Genomic DNA, 21215 nt, shown 5'->3' with positions numbered 1-21215 from the left:
GGTCGAGCTCGGGCGCGCGCGGGGCGGGGCCGCGGCGGGTCACCTGACAGCGCGTCTGCGCAGGCGCCGGGGCGAGGGCGCCTTCCTGCGGCGGGCGCCCCCTGGCGGGGGCTCGGCCGGGCGCGCGGGGGGGCGGGGCCTGGCCCCGGGGCCGAGGAGCACGGGCGGGGGGGGTGGGGGGGGTGGGGGGGGTCTGGCCCGGGGCGCGCGGGGGCGGGGGGGGGCCTGGCCCCGGGGCCGGAGCGCGCGGGGGGTGGGTGGGGGGTTCTGGCCCCGGGGCCGGGGCGCGTCCTCGCTGGGGCCGGCGCGCCGGGGCCCCTCACCGGCCGCCCTGGATGCGCGGCGACCTCGCGGCCCTCGAGCCCGGCGCCCCCGGGCTGCGGAGTCGCTGGGAGGGGCGCGGGGCACGAGCCGCCCCAGGGGTGCCGCGGCCGCCTCCCCCTCGGGCCGGGCCTTGGTCCAGCCCCGCCTGCCCGCCCGAGGGCAAGATCTGGAGGGAGGTTAAGCTCCCCGTGCAGGACACTGTCCCCCCAACCCCCGGGGCGCGGGAGGGGCCTTTGCTGACTCCCCGCCTGAAAGCAGCTGCACAGGGAGCAGCCCCCACGCGGGGCCTGGGGACCCAGAGCCCCTCCTCGCGGGGGCCGGTTCTGAAGTGTCCGAGTAAGCTGGCCCTTCTCGCACTCAGAGGAGCCTCTTTATTTTTCTGCTGAAGTGTGAGTGGGGGGTTCTTTATTAGGCCTTTTTCCTTTTAAGCTGCAGAGAAGCCTGGGGTGACTGGGGGGCCAGGAGTCAGCGGCGGGTCCTGGGGACACTCGCCCCACCCGCTCCAGCGAGCCGGGCAGCGACGGGTGGAGAGGCAGAAGCGCGCGGCTCTCCTGGGGAGGGTGGGGACCCCGTGGGGGCTCAGGGGGCTGTGGGTGACTTTAGGGGGTGCCTGGCCAAGCCCACCCATGCCTCTGCTTCCAGCGGGCCGTGTTCTCTGTACTCACCCCAGGTGGGAATCGGCACCTGCGCTGGTTGGGGGAGACCTGGAGCCCCACCCCCACCTGGAGACATGGCACCTCCCCAGGCCCGGTCACTTGGCCGTGAGCCAGTGCTCGACCCACGGCATTTGCAGGTGGTGGACGCCGCGGAAGGCAGCCCGGAGCGCTGGCATCTGCCCAGGTCTGCCTGGGTGGAGACGGCCCCCCCGCAGTGTGACCCGGGTCTTTCTCCTCAGGGGGATGTCCTCTGGGGGCAGACATGGCCTTCAGGGACACAGGGGGCGGCTGGGGTGCAGGCTGCCTGCTAGGAGGGCCCGGGCGCCTCCAGCTTGCTGGCGACGGCCTGGCTGACCCTGAGCAGGGCCTCCTGGAACTGGGGGTACTCCTCTTTCACATGGTCCAGGATGGTGCCCAGCGCGGCCAGCCGGTCGTCCAGGCGCTTCTGCTCCACCTTCAGCGCCTGCTTGGAGCGGAAGAGAAGCGTGTAGCGCCCTTCCTTCACGGCCTGGAGGTGCTTCAGGCGCGTCTGCAGGGCCACCAGCTCCAACAGGTTCTTGGGTGACAAGAGGCTCATGTCAGCCAGCGCAGACCACGTGAGGACACTGACCGTCTCCCGCCCAGACCCGAGGGCTAGCAGGGATCGGGCTGCAGTGAGGAGGCCGGGTCACCAGGTCCAGGCGGACACGTGCTGGGGTGGGGCTTCTCCTTCACCCCTAAGAGACCTGGGGCTGCCGGGGCCAGGCCTAGTGCCGGCGCCTTCCCTTAGCTACCTCCACCGGCTCACGCCACCCCTGCTGGCACCATGGCCAGTCTAGCTGGCACCATGGCCGGTCTCGGGGGACCCTGAGGCCACGGAGCCAGGGCGATACCCCTGCTCAGCCCGACGGGACCCTCCCTGGCTCCGCTGCTGCCTCCACTGCTGCCCAGCCCACTGCTGGCCAACTCCCCCCTCCAGCCCGACCGGCCGCCCACCCTGTGCCTCCTCGGCCGTCTCCCCAGGCGCCGTCTCCACGCCTGCATCCCTTATATCATCTGTCTCCCCACAAAGGCGGCCCTGAGGGCAGAGGCCCAGGCCCAGCCCTGCCAGGAAGGGCGTGCCTGGCCCCCCGGATGGGGCAGGGGGCCAGGCCTGCCCACCTGCCGCTTGAGGGCCACGAGCTGCTTCACGCTGGTGTCCAGCTCGTCCGTGTCGGCCTGCATCTTGGACAGCGCCTCCTGCTTCTCCACGAGGGCGTCGCTCACGAGCTTCTGTGTTTCTTCCAGCTCAGAGATGGTCCTGGAGCACTCCTCGGTGGCCTGGGGGACAGAGTACCACCCTGCGGCGCGGCTCCTGGCTGGCGAGGGCGCGCGGCCTAGGTGGACGGCGGCCCGCGTCTGGGGAACCGGGTGCTGAGGCCCAGCGGCCAGCAGGTGTGGGGGGCCAGGCTGAGACACCTGCCGCAGGCGGGTGTGGGGGCAGGGCTGGGTAGCTCGTCCAGGGGCGTGGGGACCCCGGGGGCAGAGCGTGGGCTGGGGTGGTGGGGGGGAGGGACAGGCAGTAGTCACGGGGGGACACGGGCTCCGGAGGGTCTGCGGAGACGGACGACGAGGCTGGACCTCACCACCGTGGGGTGGGAGTGGCTCTCAGGGCAGCAGAGCCATCGAGAAAGAGAAAACTCTGGAAGCACTGGCGGCTGGAGGGTCTGGGGGGTGACTCCAACGGGAGGAGCGCCGAGAGCGACTGTCAGGGACGTGGCCGGTGTGCGGGGCTGGCGGGTGGGGGCGGGTTTGTGCACAGGGACCTGGGCTGCGGGGTGCGCAGGGCAGAGGACACAGGCACCACTGTCCTGTTATTGGGAGTGGGGGTGCTGGGGAGACCCTCTGTCAGGAAGAGCAGACATTGGGGCCGGGGAGAGGAGTGGACCTCAGGAGTGGCCGCGTCCTGAGGAGGCTGGAAACAGGACCCAACAGGGCTGCTCTGCAGCTCGGCCGCCCCCAGCAACCACTTGGGTCCATGCTTAGCCAGGAGGAACCCGGGGGGCCATTCCTGCCACTGTGCTGAGCTCACCCCCATGACTCCTCTGGGCGAGTGCCCATCGCAGGTTGGGAAGTTGAGGCACACAGGTCTGGCCATGTGCCCAAGCCATGCCCGCGTGGAGCTGACCAAGGCTGGGTTCTGTCCACCCTGGAGGGGCCACGGCACAGAGGCCCACCTGGCCTCGAGGCCGCCATGCCTGGACAGGCTGCCAAGGCCACACGTGGGCCCGGGAAGCCCGAGCCCCGGCCTGGCCATTCCCAGGGCTTCTCCCACGCCACGTGCTCCATGGCCTGGAGCACTCCTGGGGGTGCCCCCAGCACCATTCAGGGCCAGTGACGAGGGGCTTACACCCGTCATCCACACTCCACGCTTGGTCTGCCTCTGCAGTCCCCTCACACTTGACCCCCCCATGCCGCACTCCCCTGTGCGGTCTCTGGAGAACCCAGGACACAGAGGAAAGGCCCAGAACACAGAGCTCCTGGCAGCACCTCCCGACCCCAAGGGCACCCACAGCCCGCGTGGCACCCAAAGCAGCATATGGGCACCCATCTAGGGCCCAGGGGATGAGAAAGCCGGCTTTCTGGGTCAAGGCAGGGCTCCCCCATGGCGTCATCCACCCCCAGGGGCACTCCCCCAGCATCACCCCCTCACCCCCCAGGATCACCCCTCACCCGTGTCACCCCCTCCCATGTCCCCCTCCCCCCAATATTACCCCTCCCCCAGCATCCACCCCTCCCCCTCCAGAGTCACCCCTCTGACAAAGCAGCTGCACCCCCCAGGACACGGGCAGGACAGGGGGACACCTACGGGGCAGGAGGTGGGGGATGCTCTGGCCGTGTGCACAGGATGGAGGGGGAAGCCGGCAGTGCCCGCGCCCCACCTTGTGTGTGTCCCGGATCCTGCGCCGCAGCTCCGCCTGCCTGTGGTGGAAGTCCGTCCGTGTGAGCAGCCTCCGGTCCCCCCTGCGCTGGCCCTCGGCCTGCGTGGAGATGGTCTCCCTGCGCGCCACCGCCAGCTCCATGTCGTGGATCAGCTTCTCCTGCTGCTGCAGCAGCTGCTTGTGCCTGGCCTGGGGGTGCAGGGCAGAGGCTGGTGGGGCCGTGCGACGGATGTGGGCCCACACCTCGCCCCAATGGCGCTGAGCAGCCAGGACTCTGGGCCTCGGCTGGGCTGGAGATGGTCGGTTCCAGAGGACGTGCACTCGCATCGGGCTGAGCCGGGCAGGGGAGGAAGCCCACTGTGTGGGGTGAGCCGCTGGGTGGGGCCCGGTGGCCATGCAAGGTGGCCACGCAGGGGGCAGGGCCGTGGGGGTGGGGTGGGGGCAGCGCAGCGGGAGACGGACCACAAGGGGCAGGAGGGAACTTTCTGGAAGGCCAAGCGTGAGGGGTGTGACGGGGGCGGGTGTGGCGTCAAGGGCCAGCGGTGTTTTACACTAATCTGAGTCAGGGCCCCTCGGCCTCATGCCGCCCGCCACCATCAACAGGCGGGAACCTGCGAGGTAAGCCGAGGGGAGCGGAGACGGCCGCCCGGGGTCAGAGCCGACCACAGAGTGACCGCGGCCGCCGCGGCGTGAGGCTGGCGCTCGGGCTGCAGGCGGACAGCCCCAGCGAGAGGAGCAGGCTGGGGGCCGGGGCAGCCGGGAGGAAGCGGAGATGGAAGCCGACGCCACAGCCGGCCCAGGCAGATGCCAGGTGGACCCGAGATGAAATAGCGCCGCGGTGGAGACAAGACCTTGGGGTGCACTGGTGTGGCCTCAGCAGGGGCGCGGGGCCCCCTGAGCTTCCCAGCAGGCAGAGTCATAAGACGGCGTTGAATACGAGGCTGGACGCCCAGGCCGCTGCGTGGGGAACGCGCCGCCATCGAGAATGTACGGGGAGCGGTCGGGTGATGCCGCCGACAGGCCTTGAAGGCGGAGCCGGTCACCCCAGTGTGGAAAGACCCCCAGAAGGTGTTAGGGAATACGGAACTGGCCCGCGAAGAAATCGAGGCAACACAAAGGCGAAGATGCTCACGCACGCGGGCCCATGGGGCATGCGGGGGGACACGGGAGATGGGGGGAGGTGGGGGCATGCGGGGCCCGCGCCAAGGTGCCCGGAAGCCGGCGCCAGGCCCGCCCAGATGCTGCAAACACCCACGCAGCCGTGTTTAGCAAAATCGCAGAAACAAGGCGACTCGCAGTCAGCGGCGTCTGGGTGGCAACAGCGCCCTCGCCAGCCCCGGGGAGGCCGGCCGGCGGGGAGCCAGAGAGACGGGCCCGGTCGGCCTTGGCACACTCGGAAAGCGGCGCCGAAGGACAGACAGGGCCGCCAGACTCACCCCAACCCTCAGGCAAGCCAGACTGGACAGGCCCCCTGTGCTTCCGCCCTTCACGGGACGCTCTGGAAAAGCCTGAGCTGGGGGTCTGGCGTGACAGGTGACCAGAGCCTGGGGCGGGAGGGCGGGCCGCAGGCACCGGGAGTCTGAGGAGGTGCAGTCACCCCTGCAGGTCTGTGTGGGCGAAGGGGCGGCTGGACTGGACACTCAGCCCCGAGCGGAGGCTGGGGGCGTGCGGCGTCCTGGGGCAGTGCCGCGGAGCTGCGGTCCCCGGCCGGCGCCGCTCCCGGGCCCAGCCTGGGCGCAGAACAGAGCTGCTAAGGGAGGGGCGGCCCTGGGCCCGCAGAGCGCGGCCGCCCACCATGAGCAGGAACCCCCGGCCTGCGGGTCGTGGCACAGCCCGCGGAGGGCCCCGCGGCTTGGGGAGGACGGCCAGGCGCTGCCGGCCGTGGGGGGCCCGTGGGGGCGGGGGCTTGGGAAGCCAGCCGCGGAGAACTCCACAGACGCGTCTGTGCAGCTGCGCCTGGCCCCGGCCTCCGCAGGCGGGTTTATTTATACCGGCCGCTCTCGTGGGTGGCTGACGGGGCTGCAGGGCAGCGTGTGGCCTCGCGCCAGCCCTCAGACAAGTGATGAGACCCACGGGGGTGGCTCAGGGGTCAAGCGGGGGGGCTCTGAGAGAGGGTACCCCTCGCTAATGGGGTGCCCCCTGCCCTCCCCACCCCCCACCTTCATGCGGTGGATCTCGGCCCTCATGGCCCGGATCTCCATCTGGCCGGTCTCCGAGTCCACCGAGGCGCGCATCTCCTTGGCCAGTTGGATTTTTTTCTCCCAGATCATGATCTGGTGTCTGCCGGGGAGAGGGGGCGGCGTGAGGGCGGGGTACAGTGGGGCCAGGCCTGTGTCTGTGGGGGGAGGGACCCCTCCGGGACGCCGCGGCCACCGTCCCCAGGCTGGTGACCGGCTCGCAGTTACGCGGAAATAAATATCCCCCTCCTGGGCCCAGGGGGAGCTTGGCCCCACGGCCCCCATCCTCCATCTTTCCTCCAGCGCCTGCCGACCCTGCTGGCCCAGGACAAGGGGTCCCGCCCGGGTCTCCAAGGTCGCCCGGGCCATGGGGTCCTGTGGGGAAGCGCAGCCGGGGGGCGGGGGGCAGGCGGGAGCCCCCCTCCCACTCTGCACACGTTTTAGCCGAGAACGCTGAGAGCTGGTGTGGGTCCCTCCCTCGCCGTGTAGCTGAGTTCACCCCAAAGTCTGCGCCCCACTTCCAGTGCCGGCTTGGTGAGGGGCCGCCCGAGGACGGGCCCGCAGGGCACTCACTCCGCCTCCACCAGGCTGTTGAGGATGGCGGCCTTCTCCTCGTCCAGCTGGCTCAGCTTCTCCTGCATCTCCAGTGTCTCCCTCTCGGAGGCCTGCGGGAGGGGTGGAGAGCGGCGCTGGACGCCTGCCCGGGGACAAGCGCCCCCTGCGCCCCGCCCCGCGCCGCCCCCTCCCCCAGCCCCCGCTCCCCGCGCCGGGCCCACCTTGAGTGCGCGCAGGAGCTCGCCCTCGGCCAGGCGGGCGCCCTGCTGCAGCTGCTGCGCGCTGCTCCGCTGCCGGCTCATCAGCACGTTCAGCTTCTTGAGGTCGCCGTCCAGGCCCCGCGCGTGCCGCTCGATCTCCTTGTGCTCCCGCTTCTCCAGCTCGATCTTGCCTGGGCCCGGAAGCACCGTGGTCGGGCCCCTGTGCGGGCGGCCTGCCCAGAGGGCCACAGGGCCCGGCTGAAGGCCCGCTACCCCCGCCCCCGCTGTCCCGGGCACCCCCGCGAGCCCCAGCCCTGCTGGACCGGAGGAGAGGAGGGCCCTTCCCCGTCGGGGGCCTCAAGGGGCTTCCTGGACCAGCAGGGTGGGGTGGCCGGGACTGCGGAGGTGAGCCCGTCCTGCGGGGCGGGCAGCTCGGCCCCCTCCGTGCTGACCCAGCTCAGGGCAGGAGGCAGGCCACAGACCTGAGGGCGGGAAGGAGGGCGGGATGTCTGGGGGGCTGGTGTCCAGGCTGAGCAGGCCCTGGCGGGGGGAGGCCGAGGCGCACCAGGACGCCTGGGGGGCGGGGCCGGCTGGGGCCTGGGGACTCACTCTCGATGCGCAGCTTCTTCTGCTCCAGGATGTGCAGCTCCTTCCGGAACATGAGCAGCGAGCTCAGCTGCTCCTCCCGCTCCTGCGTGGCGGCCACCATGTCCTGCTGCAGCCGCAGCCACATCACCTGGGCCTGGACCACGCTGCCTTCATGCTCTTCAATCAGCTTCGTCAGCCTCTTGATTTCCAGCTCCAGGGGCCCCACCTCTTCCCCCTGGAGGCCACAGCGGGCACCGAGCTAGAGGAGCCTTCCTCCCCATCATGGAGGCGCCCGGGACCATGGGCATTTATGGGGGTGCGGCTGGGGACCCCCCCTGGGAGTGGCGGCAGTGGCCCTGCCTCCCTCTGGGTGGGCCGCCACTGCCCAGTGGGTGCAGGCAGGGCCTCGGTCCCCACTGCTGCCTGTGACCGCAGCCACGAGAAGGCCTCTGCCCCCTCAGGAGCCAGCGGCTCAGGCCTCCGGGGTTGGCACCTGGCTGAGGGCGCCCCTACCTACTCCAGGGCTGGGGCTGTGGTGCAACCTACAGCTACCGGGTTCCCTGGAGGACTTCACGCCTTGGGGTCAAGGGCCCCTCTGTGCGGAGCAGTGGCGAGTGGGTCCTACCTGTGTCTGCATGGCCCGCGGCCAGGGGAACATGGGGGGGCCCACAGGGTGCAGACGCCCCGGGGTCAGACTCCAGGGTCCCTAAGACCACATTACTGGACACTTGCGTGGGGAGAGGTGGACACAGACACTGCGGCCCTCAGTGCAGGCATGGCGGCCGACCCCACCCAGGGAGACACACCCGGCACACGCAAACACGTGCACGGGCACACACATGTGCACAGGTGCACACACAGGCACACACACACGTGCACAGGCACGTACACAGGCGCACGCTCACACGGGGCCTGGTCCGTGGGCGGGGGCGCGGCGGGGGTGTCTGGGCAGCCCCCCGCCGGGCTCACCCCCAGCTCCGACAGCATCTGCTCCAGCTGCTTGTTGAGGAGGTTGATGAGGCCCTGCTTCCTCTCGATGAGGATGGCGCGCCGCGCGATCTCGTTCTCGCTGTTGGTGATGAGGTCGTTCACTTTCTTCACCTCCTTGTCCAGCTCCGCCAGCACCTTCCGGTGCGCGTCCAGCCGGCAGCTGGTGTTGGTGATGTCCAGGGTGCCCTGGGCGATCTCGCCGTCGATTCTGGAAAGATGCGTCACCTGGGTGGGCAAAGGAGAGCCATTGAATGTCCCGTCGAGCCCCACGCTGGCGGTCAGCGCCCCTCCTGGACGGCCGGGCACGGCCAGGGTCTGAGCACCAGCCCAGGAGGCCGCCAGAGGACCGCCCCTTGGGCCTTCCCTCCCTTCCAGGGGCCTCCCCTCTCCCTGCCCTTGGGGTCTCCCCTCTCCCACTGCAGGGGCCTCCCCTGCCCCCATGGACGCAGCTGTGTAAGCTGCTCTGTCCTGGGGGAGTCTGGCCCTGATCTCCTGTGGCCTCTCTGCCAGCGGCCCTGCTGCCTCATTGTGACACTGTGACTCCCCTCCCGGTGGCCGGGGCCGCCGTGGCGTGGGAAAGAACAGGCCCAGCCGGTGGCCGGGGCCGCAGCCGCCTTCCTGACCCTGATGGCAGTGCCAGCACGACCCAGCGCTCCGGGTGCTCGTGGGACCAGAGTCCTCATGCTCATGGGGACCGGCTGGGGGCTTGTGGCCGGGGCGCTCGCCCACCTTGGGCTCTGGGGGACATCAGCGATACCCGAGCTGGCCAGGATGCCCCCAGGAAACCCAGCTGTGCACGGCCGGCCAGAGGTCCGCCCGCCTTCCTCTCCCCTGCCACGAGCAGGTCGGGAGCGAACAGCCCTCCTGGGGTCTGGGCACCCGGTACTCAGCGCTCCCTGGGGCAGGCTGGCCCCCCGGTGGGGCGGCGGGTCACTCAGCCCAGCTGGGCATCCTGGCCAGGACCCGCGTGACGGGACAAGGGCTGATGCTGAGAGCCCCGCCACTGGCCCCCCAGGCGCCGCTCAGTGTACCCAGGTGGTTAGTCCCTGAGACCTGCGAGGGGTGGCCCAGGTCAGAGGGTGAAGGCCAAGGGGCGGGGCCCCTCGTCATCCACCTGGCTGGAGCCGCTCAGGCGGCACCTTCTGTGGCCTGGCAGGCATGTGGCTGCTGCTGCAGGAAGGGGAAGCCGGGGCACTGCCTCCCAGGCTGAGAACGGGGGACACCGTGGGGCAGCCCCTTCACAGGGGTGCGCCTGGCTGGGTGCAGGCTGTGGAAGCCTCCATGGGGTCCCCTGAGGGAGCCGGCCAAGGCGTAACTGTGAGTGAGTGTTCACGTGATAGTGCCGGCTTGCACGGTTGGCTCTTGTGTGCACAGGGGCTGTTTGCACGTGAGTGTGAGTGTGTGTTTCAAGGCATTTCCACGAGGAAACGCGCCAGAACGCGGGAGGCGGGGCCCTGGCTGGCGGCTCCGAGGCCCATCGCCCAGCCCTGCCGCCCAGCCCGGGTTCTCTGCAGTCAGAGGCTTTGCTGCTGCCTCTAGAAAGGATGGGCAGGGCGGCCTCCCGCGGACGCCCCGGGCCCGCGCCCACTCACCAGGTTGGTCTTCTCCTTCTGCAGCTTCAGGATGAGCTGGCGGAAGTACTTGGTCATCTTGTTGGAGGTCATGTGCTCCTGCAGCTTCTCCGCCATCGAGGCGTCCATCTTCCTCCGCAGCTCCAGCTCGCTCTGGATGCCCTGGCGGAGGGTCTGCAGTTCGCTGAAGGTCACCGTGTGCTCCTGCGGGGGAGAGGGGGAGGCGCCGTGAGGGAGGGCCTGGGCCCGGCCCGTGTTGTCAGGGGTAGCGTTGGGGGCAGCGTCGGGGCCAGCGTCCTGGGCAGCGTCGGGGGCAGCGCGTGGGGTGGCTGCGGGCGGCGGGCCTACCACTCGGGCCTTCTCCAGCGTGTCCTCCGTCTCCTGCAGGGCCAGCTGGTAGGTGTTGAACTCATTCCTCAGCGCCTCCTGCTTGGCCCGGCACTGCGCCGTGAGCTTCTGCAGCAGGCTGGCCGCCGTCTCCGTGCGGTGGAGGACACTGGCCAGCTTCTCGTTCCTCTCTTCCTCCTTGACGATCGACTTCTTGTAGGCCTCCAGCTCCCCCTGCGCGGACCTGACCTGATGCTGGCACTCCCTGCCGAGGCGGGACGGTGGCGGGCATCAGCTCCTCTTGCTGTGGCCGGGAAGCTCTCCAGGCCAGAGCGGCCCCAGCGCATGCCCACGGGCAGGAGGGAGGCCCCGGGCTGCTGTGCCCACGTCCCCCCATCCCATCAACTCCTCAGGGAGGAAACCCGGGGAGGGCGCTGGTGACACAGGAGGGCCTGTGACAGATATGCTCAACCACCCACCACGTTATCTGTTCAGGGGGTCGACAGGTGTCGCCGGGGACACGAGGGACAGTCGGAGGGACAGTCGGTTGAGGTGGGGAGGGGGCAGGGGCAGCGCTGGACACCGGGCAGGGGTGCCCGTGCTGCGGGACTCTCTGGGGCAGCAAGGCCTTGAGAACCTCCACCTTGACCTTGCTCAAGGTCAGCATGGAGCACAAGGAGAAGCTGCCCGCACAAGGCCCGGCTGGTGCTCTCTAGACCAGGCCCTCGCGGCCCCATGTTTGTAGCACGCGGGCCCTGGCCGTCCCGCCCCCGTCCTCTTGGCCCCGGTGCCCACACCTGCATCTTCCTTAACCAGGACTCGCCGGGCAGCCTGGTGTCACTATATTGTGGACTCCGAACAGGGTTTTAACCAGACATTATTCATGTACAACGTCTCACTTTAACGCCATCGTGTAGGCCTCATTTTGGGGGTCACAGGACAGGGAGCAGCTCTCTCCTGCCGTGCAGGACCAGAGGCCATGCCCCCTCACTCTTGGCGTCCCTCGGGGCCCCTGCAGGGCCCTGGGCTGGAGCAGAGGTGCAGAGACAGCCGGGAGGCCTCCTGGGTGGCAGTGAGCCCCACGCCAGCGAGAGGTGATGGCCCCTGGGCCCCCCCAGCGAGCCAGGGTCACGGGTGGGGCCTTCCACACCAGCCTGGGGCAGCCCACCCAGCTGGAGGCCTCGGGGCAGGGGCTCACCCCTCCCTGCTCTGGGAGATGAAAGCAGAGGCTCGGTTGGAACACGGCCCTGGCAGGACGGTCGGGACGGATGGCGTTTCCAGCACAGGTGGTGAAACAGCAAATCAAAGGGCCACCTTTACCTCCACGCTCAGCGCCCCTTTCTCTTTCTCTCCCTCACGGTTCCCCCTTAATCCCCCCGGGAAATCTGAGCATGAAAGCTTTGCGGGAAGTCTGAGAGGATTTAAGAGATGTCGAAATCTTGGTGAACAATAAGGGGCTTTCAGGCCGGAAGCGGGGCTGCAGGTGCACCCCTTTGTCCTGCGGCCCGGCGGGAGGGGTGCCGCGCACCTGGGAGCAGGTGGGGACCTCGAGGCCCTCCCGCACCTCTGGCTCTCAGCACTGGCTGCCCTGAGGGCTCCCCCCGCCCCCCCAGCCAAGTCTTGGCCAGTCCCGGAAAGTGCCCCCCACAACCTGAGCGCCTCCTGGACGGTCCTGTGGGCCTCGTCGCGGTTCCGCATGCCCACCAGGCTGGCAGCCCACTGCTGCAGGATGTGCTTCTTCTCCACGTTGATGGCATCGATCTCCGTGCAGGCCTGCGGGGGGCCGGGGGACGACGCGGGGTCTGACTTATTTCACTCCACGCAAAGCCCAAGAGCGTGCCTAAGCCCAGCTTGCCTAAGGTCGCCTCCCCATCAGGCGCAGCAAAGGGTGGACGTGGGACCCAGGCTCAGGCCTACTCAGGGGCCCGCCGGGACATAGAGGGGGAGCAGGAGGGGGAGGGGTGCCTGGAGGACACTGCCTGGCAGACCCCCAGGCCAGACCCCACACTCAGGTGGCGGGACCAGAGACTCTCCGGAGAACTCTTGCCCGTGGGCTGGGGTTGGGTCACCCAGGAGGGGCATGGTGCCCACCCACCCGTCCGGTGCAGGTGGCAGGGGTGCCTCTGGAATGAGCAGGTGGCCCATGTGAGTGGGTGCGGGCAGGAGGGGCTGGAGGGGCGGCAGGGTGGACAGTGTGTGTGGGGTTGGGAGGGCTCCGAGGCGGGGCAGCAGGGGGATGCTGGCCCACGGAGGAGGGCTCTGACCCCAGGCAGAGGGCGCAGGCATCTACTCCAAGGGCCAGCGGGGCTCGTCTGGGGTCAGCGGCCCGGGGCTGCTCCCGGGGACAACAGCCGCTGCGTGCGGGAGCCGCCTGGGCCCAGGAGCCGGCCGAGGCAGCCGGAACCGAGACCTGCCAGCTCTGCGTGGGGGTGCGACCAGAGGGGGTGCCTCCGAGGGCCCCGGGCTGCTGGACAGGGCTTGCTGCTGAGGTGTGAGCTGAGAAGCAAGCTGAACCCAACCTCTAATGTTTTAAATGCTGCTCAATTAAAAAAACAAAACAAGCCTTCGATCCCTGTAACCCAGAATGAGAATAAGCAGACGAAGCCCCGATCTCTGCCCCCGGAGCTCGCCATTTTGGGGCCTCGAGCCTCCTCCTGGGCGTGCGTGCGTGTGCGTGTGTGGGCGCTGCTGTTCTGTCCACCACGGGGCTGTTCTGTCCAGTGCTGGGGGCGGCTGCAGCTCCTCTCTGCTCGCCACGCGCTCTGCACCCCCTCTTCATGCCTGCGCGGCGTCTGTGTCCAGGGCTCTGCCTGAGCTCATCTGCAGTAGTTTTCTTGGAGTGAGGCACAAGTGGGGATATTCTGGGGGGTACGGGGACTTGGGGGTGGCAGAGACGCTCCTTTCCCGATCCATCCTGCAAGAGGGCCCTGGGGTGACGCGCTCCCTGGAGGCCGGGGGCGGGGGGGGGTCGGGAGCACTCCGAGGCGGGGGCACTGCTCAGCCTCGGCTTGTCTCTGCCCACTGGGTAGACGCCCCCATCTGTCCCCTCCCCACCGTCATGGTGCCTCATTCGCTCATTCAGCCAATGCCCGGGGGTCCTGAGCGTGGTCCCCGTCCTGCAGGGAGGGGTGGAAGGACAAGGGGGGAGGGGCGACGGCCCCTCGTCATCCCCCTACAGCAGGGAGCCTGCCGGGGCCTTCTGATCCGCTCTCAGAATCCCCCAGGCCCTGGTGAGTGCCAGAGCCATCCTGCTGGGGCTTGGGCCAGGTACACCCCCAGTGTTTGGTGCTGGGTTTCTGGTTTGGGCACAGAGGTCCCCCCAACACAGGGTTTCATGCACATTCTTTTTCTTCAGATACATTTTCCCATTGAAAGACTTGATCCCATCTGGAATGTGTCTTAGTGTGTGGTACGAGGAAAAGATTTAATCTCTTTTCCCCAAATGTTTAACCAGATGCCCCAACACCATTGGGCCTGTGCCCCCTGCCCCCCGATATCCTCCCCGCGCCTTGGCTGCTCCTGGCTTGGTCACCAGCTCTGGAGGCGACACCCCCTGCCTCTGGCTTCAGAGCTCCTGCTGAGGTCCCAGCTCCCCAGACTTCACACGGGGGTCCCACATCTCAGGCAGCCCCTCAGCTTGGGGCAGCTGGGATGCCCCTACCCCTCTAGCCAAGACTTGGTCAGTCCCAGGAAGTGACCTTTCTGGTGAACGTGAGGCCTCTCTGGGCCGCAGGCTGGCGAGCTCTAGGCCAGCATGTTCACGGGCAGAGGGGCCGGGCAGCTTCCCATGTGGCCCGAGTGTGCTTGGCTTGGCCCTCCCCCCACAGGGGAGAGCTCGGCTCCCCTCGTGTCCCTGCAGGCTGGACGCAGACCACAGCGCGGAGAAAAGGAAGCCACGGACCCCGGCCTCGGGCTGTCCCCGCTGCTCCCTCGCTCCCCCCGAGCCCACAGTTCCTGAGGAACTGGGTGCCCATCATGCTGTGCTGCCCGACAGGGCCCAGTGCCCATCATGGACACAGGCACTCGAGATGCTGGGGGGCTGGCTGCCTGCTGGGGCACGCCCGCCCCCTGCCCGCGGCGGCGCTTACCTCGCTCACTGCCTTCCGGAGCGCACGGGTGTCCTCGGCCTGGGCGCAGTGCTGGGCCTCCAGCAGCGCACTCTGCTCCTCCAGCTGCTTGGCCTGGCTGGTGAGGTGGTCCACGTACAGGTCCTGGAGGAGACAGGACGCTCGGTGGGCACATGGGCGCCTGGGGGACAAGCTCTGCTGCCCTGACCCCATGGGGCTGCCCGACGCATCCGCCTCTCCCCCGGGGGCCCCGGCCATGAAGCAAGGGGCCGTGGGAGTCCCCAATTCTGGGCGCACCTGCTTCTTCTTGTCCATCTCCGCTCGGGAGCGCTGGGCCTCCGCCTTCCTCACCACCTGCTTCATCACCAGGATGTCGTCACGCACGTCTTGGTCCACGTTCTGCATGTAGAAGAGCTGCAGGGACAGGCCCTCCAGCTCAGCCTGCAGGGAGGCCACTGGGGGCCGGGCAGCATCAGCATGGGCAGCATCAGCCTCCAGCTCGGCCGCGCAGTCTGGCCGGACAGACCAGCCTGCGGAATGGCCGCCCACGCTTCCCGAGCCAGGGTGGGTGGACGCAGTGTCCCTGGAAGCCGCCGCCATGGGCTTCAGACCCGTCCCCCCGGAGGCCAGGCCCTCCGGGCAGGACGCCAACCTTGAGGCGGCTTAGGGACACGTGGGAGAGATGAGGCCACCGCTGGCCGCGGGAACACAACCAGCAGAGGCTGAAAGGGACAGCTGCAGGAGGAAGCCGGCCGCCTCCCACGGGCACCTGCGGCCTCTTCCCGTCTGCACCATAGCCACCCCCGGCTGCCCCACTCAGGGGTCGCGGCCCCTAGACCGAGCTCAAGCCCTGGCCAGGGGGGGCCTCACCCACGTGTTGCAGGTGCCTCTTCCCTGACAGCTGCCAGGGGCTCTGCAGCCTGCGCCCCCTCTGTGACACGGGACACCCGACTGCTCTGGCTTTGGTGTTTGCTGTTTTGCCCCTGAGGTGCCTTGAGGAGGCTCCTGAGGAGGACCCTCCCAAGACACAAACACTCTCGCTCTGGGCGTCCACGGGAGAATCACGTGGAGAATCACGCTTGGGGACACCAGCAGGGATGGGGTGGCCAGGGGGCTCCGGGGGCAAGTGGGCATGGGGGGTGGGGGGAGGTTGCCCAGGGCTGCAGGTGGGGGGTGGGCCCTCAAGCCCCCGGGGGGCCGCCTTACGCTTCTTGCGTTCCTCGTTGGCTGCCTGGAAGATGCGGGTGTAGCGCAGGCGCACGCCCTGCAGCTCCTCCTCCCGCCGCCGCCGGGTGCACGCGGCCACCGCGTGGCGGTCGTGGCTCTTCTCCAGCTGCATCTGCAGGCGGGCCAGGTGTTGCTGTGCCCCGTAGAGCTCCACACCCAGCTCCTGCCGCTGCAGGCGGCTCTGCTTGGTGGCCGAGGTCTGCGCCAGAGAGAGCAGCCGGGTCACGGGACGCGGGGACCGGGAAGCAGGCGCGACGCCGGCAGATACGCACCAGCTCTTGCAGCTCCAGCTTCAGCTTTTCTGTCTGTCGGCTGAGGTAGGTTTTCAAGGCAGCCTGGAATCTTATCATCAGGGGCTGAAGCAACAAAGACGCAGACAGGTCATGGCCTGTCCCACCTGTCGCCACCCCTGCAGGCCTCAGCAGGGGGGACGTGACTTCCACCCGGGTGGCCCCACTTCTTCCTGGAATTCTGGAGCTGGAAGCCACGCGTGAAAGGCACAGGTCGTGGCTCCAAGGCGCCACGACCCGCGAGCCTGCTTTGCCGTGGACAGTGAATGGGGTGGCAGCCCCGGGGCCGGGGCAGGGCTGAGCCCGTGAAGGGATGCCAGTGCCTGGCGAGTGCCCAGGGCAGCCTCCAGCCTTGCTGCAGCCAGAGGGGGCTCCGTGGCTCCCCGCGCGGGTCCACCTGACCAGACTTGCCTTCTGCGTCTGCCAGGTGGGTGGAGATGGCGTTCATGCCCCTGCTGTGTGCAGAGGGCAGCGACCTGCCCCGCCCACACTTGGCCAAGACCAGAGGTCTTTTGGCTGTTAGAGTTATTTGGGATAAGGATGGGGAGAAGCCGGGGGTGCTGCCCGATGGCCAGCGGTGCGCAGGGCGCCCCACACTTGCGTGGTGCTGGTGGGAATGCCGCCTTGGGGCGCTGAACCTACGAGCGTGGTGCTGGTCCCACGGGCAGGCCACACCGTGCAAGACGGGTGTGGGGTCTGGGGCCCGGCCAGGCCAGGCCAGGCCCGCGAGGGGTATCTCTGCGGTTCTCTGTCTGCGTGGGGCAGTGGCAGGACCGGGGAGTGTTCTTACGTGGTCTGGGTCCAGAACCACCAGCTGGGACCCCTCCTCCGCCTCGTCGCTGCCCTCAGACTCCGGCCTCTCCGCCCGGGCCTCCTCCGGGCTCAGCTGCTGCAGCCGGCCCAGGAATGTGGCAGACATGGAGCCGCCCCAGGTGAGGGCATCTGCCTCCCCTGGGGAGACACCAAGCGGTGCCAGAGTTGGCAGGGACGAGCCTCCGCCAGCGCTCCCGCCCAGGGGAAGGCAAGGGCGTGGCCACGGGTTGGGGGGGGGGGCACCCAGGGTCTCTGACACGGAGCCCGCTGCGGGGTGGCAGCGAGATGGGCGAGGACAGAGCCAGCGCCCACCCGCATGGGCTTAGGCCGCCAGCGCCCGGAGCGAGGCCGCGGGGGGACGCCGAGGCCTGCCGGTGTACCTGGCTCCCGCGAGGAGGGCTCGTCGTCTGCGTTGAGGAGGCTGCCCTCTGCCCCAGAGGAGGTGCTGCTCGACAGGCTCAGGCGGAGGTGGTGCCGAGCCCCGAGGAGGGGCGCCTCGCCCTGGGCTTTTGTCTAGAGCAAGAACAAGCAGCCCCCATCAGGGGGCCCGGTCAGGAGGGGGGGGGCGGGGTGCGCTCTGCTTTGATTCGTTACAGCCTCAGAATTCAGCGCAACCCTTAAAGCAATAGGAAACCGCGTGGAAAGGAAGATTGTTTGGCTGCTGCCTGTGGTTAAAATAGAAAGCACCATTCCCTCCCCCAGGCGGGACGCAGACCCTGGGCCAAGGGCAGGACTGGTGGGGTGGGGGTAGGGTGCCTGAGCCTGAGGGTTATTTGGGAACATCGCAAAGCCACCACCTGGTTTGCTAACGGCAGGAGGCTGTTTGTGGGGAGCACTCATGGAAGCTTCGGGAACAGTGGTGCGTCAGATCAAAGCTCACACTTGAGTGCTTGAACGAAAAAACCTCCTCATTACACTTGCATTTTTTTTTTGCAAGCCTGTGATTGTTTAAAAATAAAAACCAAGACTGCTGTCCTCACGCATCGCTGGGGCGGGCGTCCAGTGTGGCACAGACACCCAGATTCACTGAAATCTTCATCTTTAAAAGGGACAGGTCGGCCTCTCCGCCTCCCAGGCCACAGTTCATGAGCTCTGTGGCCACGACCCAGTGGTGTCTGCGGGCAGGGAAGCAGCACCCCCTCCAGGGAAGCCCCTTGGGTGGCCCTGAGCCTCAGGCTACATCCTGGACACCACCGACCTGGGCTTGGGGACTGGGAGGGCGGGGCCGGGCCCCTTGGTTTCCACATGGACCCAGAGTCCTGCCTGGCTCAGCTCCTTCCCAGGGAACTGCAGCGTGTCCTGAGTCCCTGGCGGGGGCACGGGCAAGGATGGGCCAGGCCAAGGCTGGGGCTACTCACCAGCTTGCCAGCCCCGGGTGCTGGGGCTTCCAGGCCCGGGGGCTCGGGTAGCCCTGGCGCCTGCGGTGGGGACTCCGTGGCTGTGACCACCTCTTCCCATTCTGACGGCTGGATCTGCCGCCTGTCCGTGAGGCCCGCGTCGCCCAGGGCCGGCTCTTCTGCGAGCAGGGCCTCGGGGCTGGCATCCGAGTAACTCAAGTTTGTCGAACTCATCTTCCTTTCCGGGGACAAGGTGTCCATAACGGATTCAAATTCTCCTTCCCATTTGAATTCCTCTTCCATTTCGAAGCCGCCTTCCGATCCGAATTCCCCACTGGTTGCCATCTCCCCTTCGGAATGTTCTGGAGCACCGAGAGCTTCTTCGTGGATTGGGTCCAGGCTCTGCGCAGGGGGCAGGCCCTACAGTGCATGGGGGGACCAGGAGACAAAGTGTGACAGGCCTGGGGGGGGCCCTCGCTTCACTCGCCCACGCTGGGGGGATGGCCTCACGCTCGGGCCTCAGTGAGGAGCTGTCTCATGCGTTCATGTAGCTGTCGTGTGCGTGCGTGTGTGTGTGTGTGTCTTCCTTCATTATAGGAAGTGAATTATGAAAAGTTCAGGCATGTGCCCTGGGCCGTGGGGTGCTCCGGGGCCGCCCCAGCGCCTGGGAAGGGCGGGACGTCTCTGCGGGGACCGTGCGCCCCAGTGCAGGTGACGGATCTTCGCCCAACACGAGTTCCTCGTGGCTACGCCCAGAAAGGCCCCGGGAGGTTACCCTGTCGCCTTCCTGCTCCGGCTCCAGCTCCAGGTCCTGGTCTGGCTCTGGCTCCTGGTCCTGGTCCAGCTCCTGGTCCTGGTCTGGCTCTAGCTCCTGGTCCTGGTCTGGCTCCACCTCCTGGTCCTGGTCTGGCTCCAGTTCCTGGTCCTGGTCCAGCTCCTGGTCCTGGTCTGGCTCCAGCTCCAGCTCCTGGTCCTGGTCCTGCTCTGGCACCTGGTCCGGCTCCTCCACCTCCTCCTCCTGGTCCCTCTCCGGGGGGGCGTCATCTTCCAGCTGAGACCTGGTTGCAGAGGACGCGGCCCACAGGCCCAAGTCACGCTGCTTTTCTCGGCATTTCTCAGCTGCAGGGCCCCATCTCCCCATGAGCTACCTGTGCCCCTCTAGGCTGTGGGCCTCACCTGGCACCACCCCCACGATGGACCACCGCATCGGGGCGCCCCAGAGGTGGAAGAGGAAACTGTGGTCCCTGGACCCTTGGGGCAGTGCGGACGCCGCGAGACCCGCCCGAGTCTGGGGCAGACCAGACTGGGAAACCAACGCGGAGGGAAGGGGCCGCGGAAGGACAGACCGGGCACCGCCAGCTTCGCCCTGAGCTGGGTGCCCAAGAACAGCCTGGTTTACCCGCTTCACTTGGGTCTTCTTTTATTTTTTTCTAATTAGAAATACAGGCTTGGGCCTCCCTGGGGGCGCAAGGGGTTAAGCACCGCACTAGGAGGCAATCCGCAGCCTCTGCAGCACGAGTTCCATCCCTGGCCGGCCAGAGAGCAACCCACATGGCGGAGACCTCTCCTGCCGTGCCCATGCTCCCCTCAGCAGTGCACGTCGGCCAGTCTGCCTGTTGTGTTCCCCGCTGTTTCTGGTGAGTCCTCTCACGCCCTGCCCCTCTCGCCTGCACCCCGGTTCTTACATAAATAAATAAATCTTTAAGAAAAAAAAAGAAATACAAGCTCATTTCTTTAAGCAAACGGGTGCAGACGTGTGTGGTCAGGCGGTGAAACGCCCAGGGGCTCCCCCTTCTCAAGACAACCAGGGGACGCTGAGATTTAGGGGACGTCCTTTCAAGTCTTTCCAAGCATTTCCACACACACCCCCCAGTTGCAGTCAGCTCCCATTGACTGCAGGCCCCGCCCCCGTCCGCACAGGCCCCGCCCCCTGTCCGCACAGGCCCTGCCTCTCGGTCAGCACAGGCCCCGCCTCCCGGCCAGCACGGCCCCGCCCCCTGTCAGCACAGGCCCCGCCTCCCGGTCAGCACGGCCCCGCCCCTGTCAGCACAGGCCCCGCCTCCCGGCCAGCACGGCCCCGCCCCCTGTCCGCACAGGGCCCGCCCCCGGCCGGCACAGGCCCCGCCCCCCGGCCGGCACAGGCCCCACAAGCTTTTTTAAAAACCAAGCGGGGTCAGAGGTAAAGGGTCACGTCCCCTCCCGGCGCCTCACCCCTTCCGCAGCACGAGCCCGCAGGGGGTGAGCCCGGCTGCCCGCTGGGTCCCGGGGTCCGGGGGCCACGGCGGGGCTGCGGGGCCGGACCGGGGCGCCCAGCCCGGCCGGACCGGCCGCCCTTCGGGACGCGGGGGCTGCCCCGCCCCCCCCCCCCCCCGTCGAGCCGCCTCTGCGGGAGACCGCGCGGGCGGCGGGTGGTCGCCATGGTTACCAGCGCCGGAGCCCGAGCCGGGGTTTTGGGGAGCCAGCGCCTCCAGGGGGGCCGGGGAGGCGCCACAAGGGGGCGGGGGAGCCGGGGAGGGGTGGGGGTCGGGGCGGGGGGGCCTGGCGGGGAGGGGCGCGCGGGCCGTGGGCAGGGGAGACGCGGGGAGACGCGGGGAGACGCGGGGAGACGCGGGGTGCTGGGCCCCGCCGCCCCGGCCCCTCACCTGCGGGCGCGGCCGCCCGGCCCCGCCATCCCGGGTCGCTGGGCGACGCGTCAACATCCGGGGGGGCCGCGCGGGGCGGGCGGGGCGGGGCGGGGGCGGGACCCCGCGGCTCGGGCGGGGCCCCCCGCGTGCGAGCGCGCTCGGGCGTCACGGGCGCCGCCACGGCCGGGGGGGGGGGGGGCCCGCCCCCGCCCCGCCCCCGCCCCCCGCGTCGCCACAGCAGCGGCCGGTCCGCGGGGGCGGGGGCGCCGCGCAGCCACCTGCGGTGCCCCCACCCCCCCCCTCCCCGGCCTTGGGGGGCTCGGCACCCCCTCCCCGGGGACCCCGCGAAGATTCGTTGGTGGAGGAGGGGTGCCCAGGAGGGGTCGCCCCTTCCTAGGCAGACGCGAAATACATGCTCGGGCGACGTGTTTCGGGGGGCCGAGCGCGCGCGCACTCGGGGAGACCCGGCTCCGGCCTTCGCTCCGGGGTGCGGGGCGCGGGCCGGGCGCGGGCGGGCGGGGCGGGGCGCGGGGCGGGCGGGGCGCGGGGCGGGCTCGGCGCTGTCCCCG

General features: G+C 69.0%; 1 protein-coding gene across 1 annotated transcript; it reads right to left on the bottom strand.

Moving 5' to 3' along the window:
• Positions 1 to 572: 572 nt before the first annotated feature.
• Positions 573 to 20720, bottom strand: CCDC40 (coiled-coil domain containing 40). Its single transcript, XM_037493071.2, has 20 exons — positions 20665 to 20720; positions 18798 to 19080; positions 18044 to 18442; positions 17066 to 17198; positions 16663 to 16823; positions 15855 to 15938; positions 15562 to 15781; positions 14653 to 14810; positions 14377 to 14499; positions 11940 to 12061; positions 10310 to 10553; positions 9983 to 10165; positions 8370 to 8615; positions 7422 to 7635; positions 6834 to 7003; positions 6631 to 6722; positions 6040 to 6160; positions 3881 to 4069; positions 2121 to 2279; positions 573 to 1536 (listed from the first exon to the last, which is right to left on the bottom strand). Exons 1-20 carry the CDS (start codon positions 20691 to 20693, stop codon positions 1288 to 1290), a joined length of 3579 nt encoding a protein of 1192 aa, XP_037348968.1. The 5' UTR covers positions 20694 to 20720; the 3' UTR covers positions 573 to 1287.
• Positions 20721 to 21215: the final 495 nt, after the last annotated feature.

The sequence above is a fragment of the Talpa occidentalis genome, unplaced genomic scaffold (genome assembly GCF_014898055.3).
Source record: "Talpa occidentalis isolate TD23 unplaced genomic scaffold, MPIMG_talOcc4v2.1 talOcc4.7, whole genome shotgun sequence".
NCBI classification, from domain to species: Eukaryota; Metazoa; Chordata; class Mammalia; order Eulipotyphla; family Talpidae; genus Talpa; species Talpa occidentalis.
This window is presented reverse-complemented; position numbering and strand designations above follow the sequence as displayed.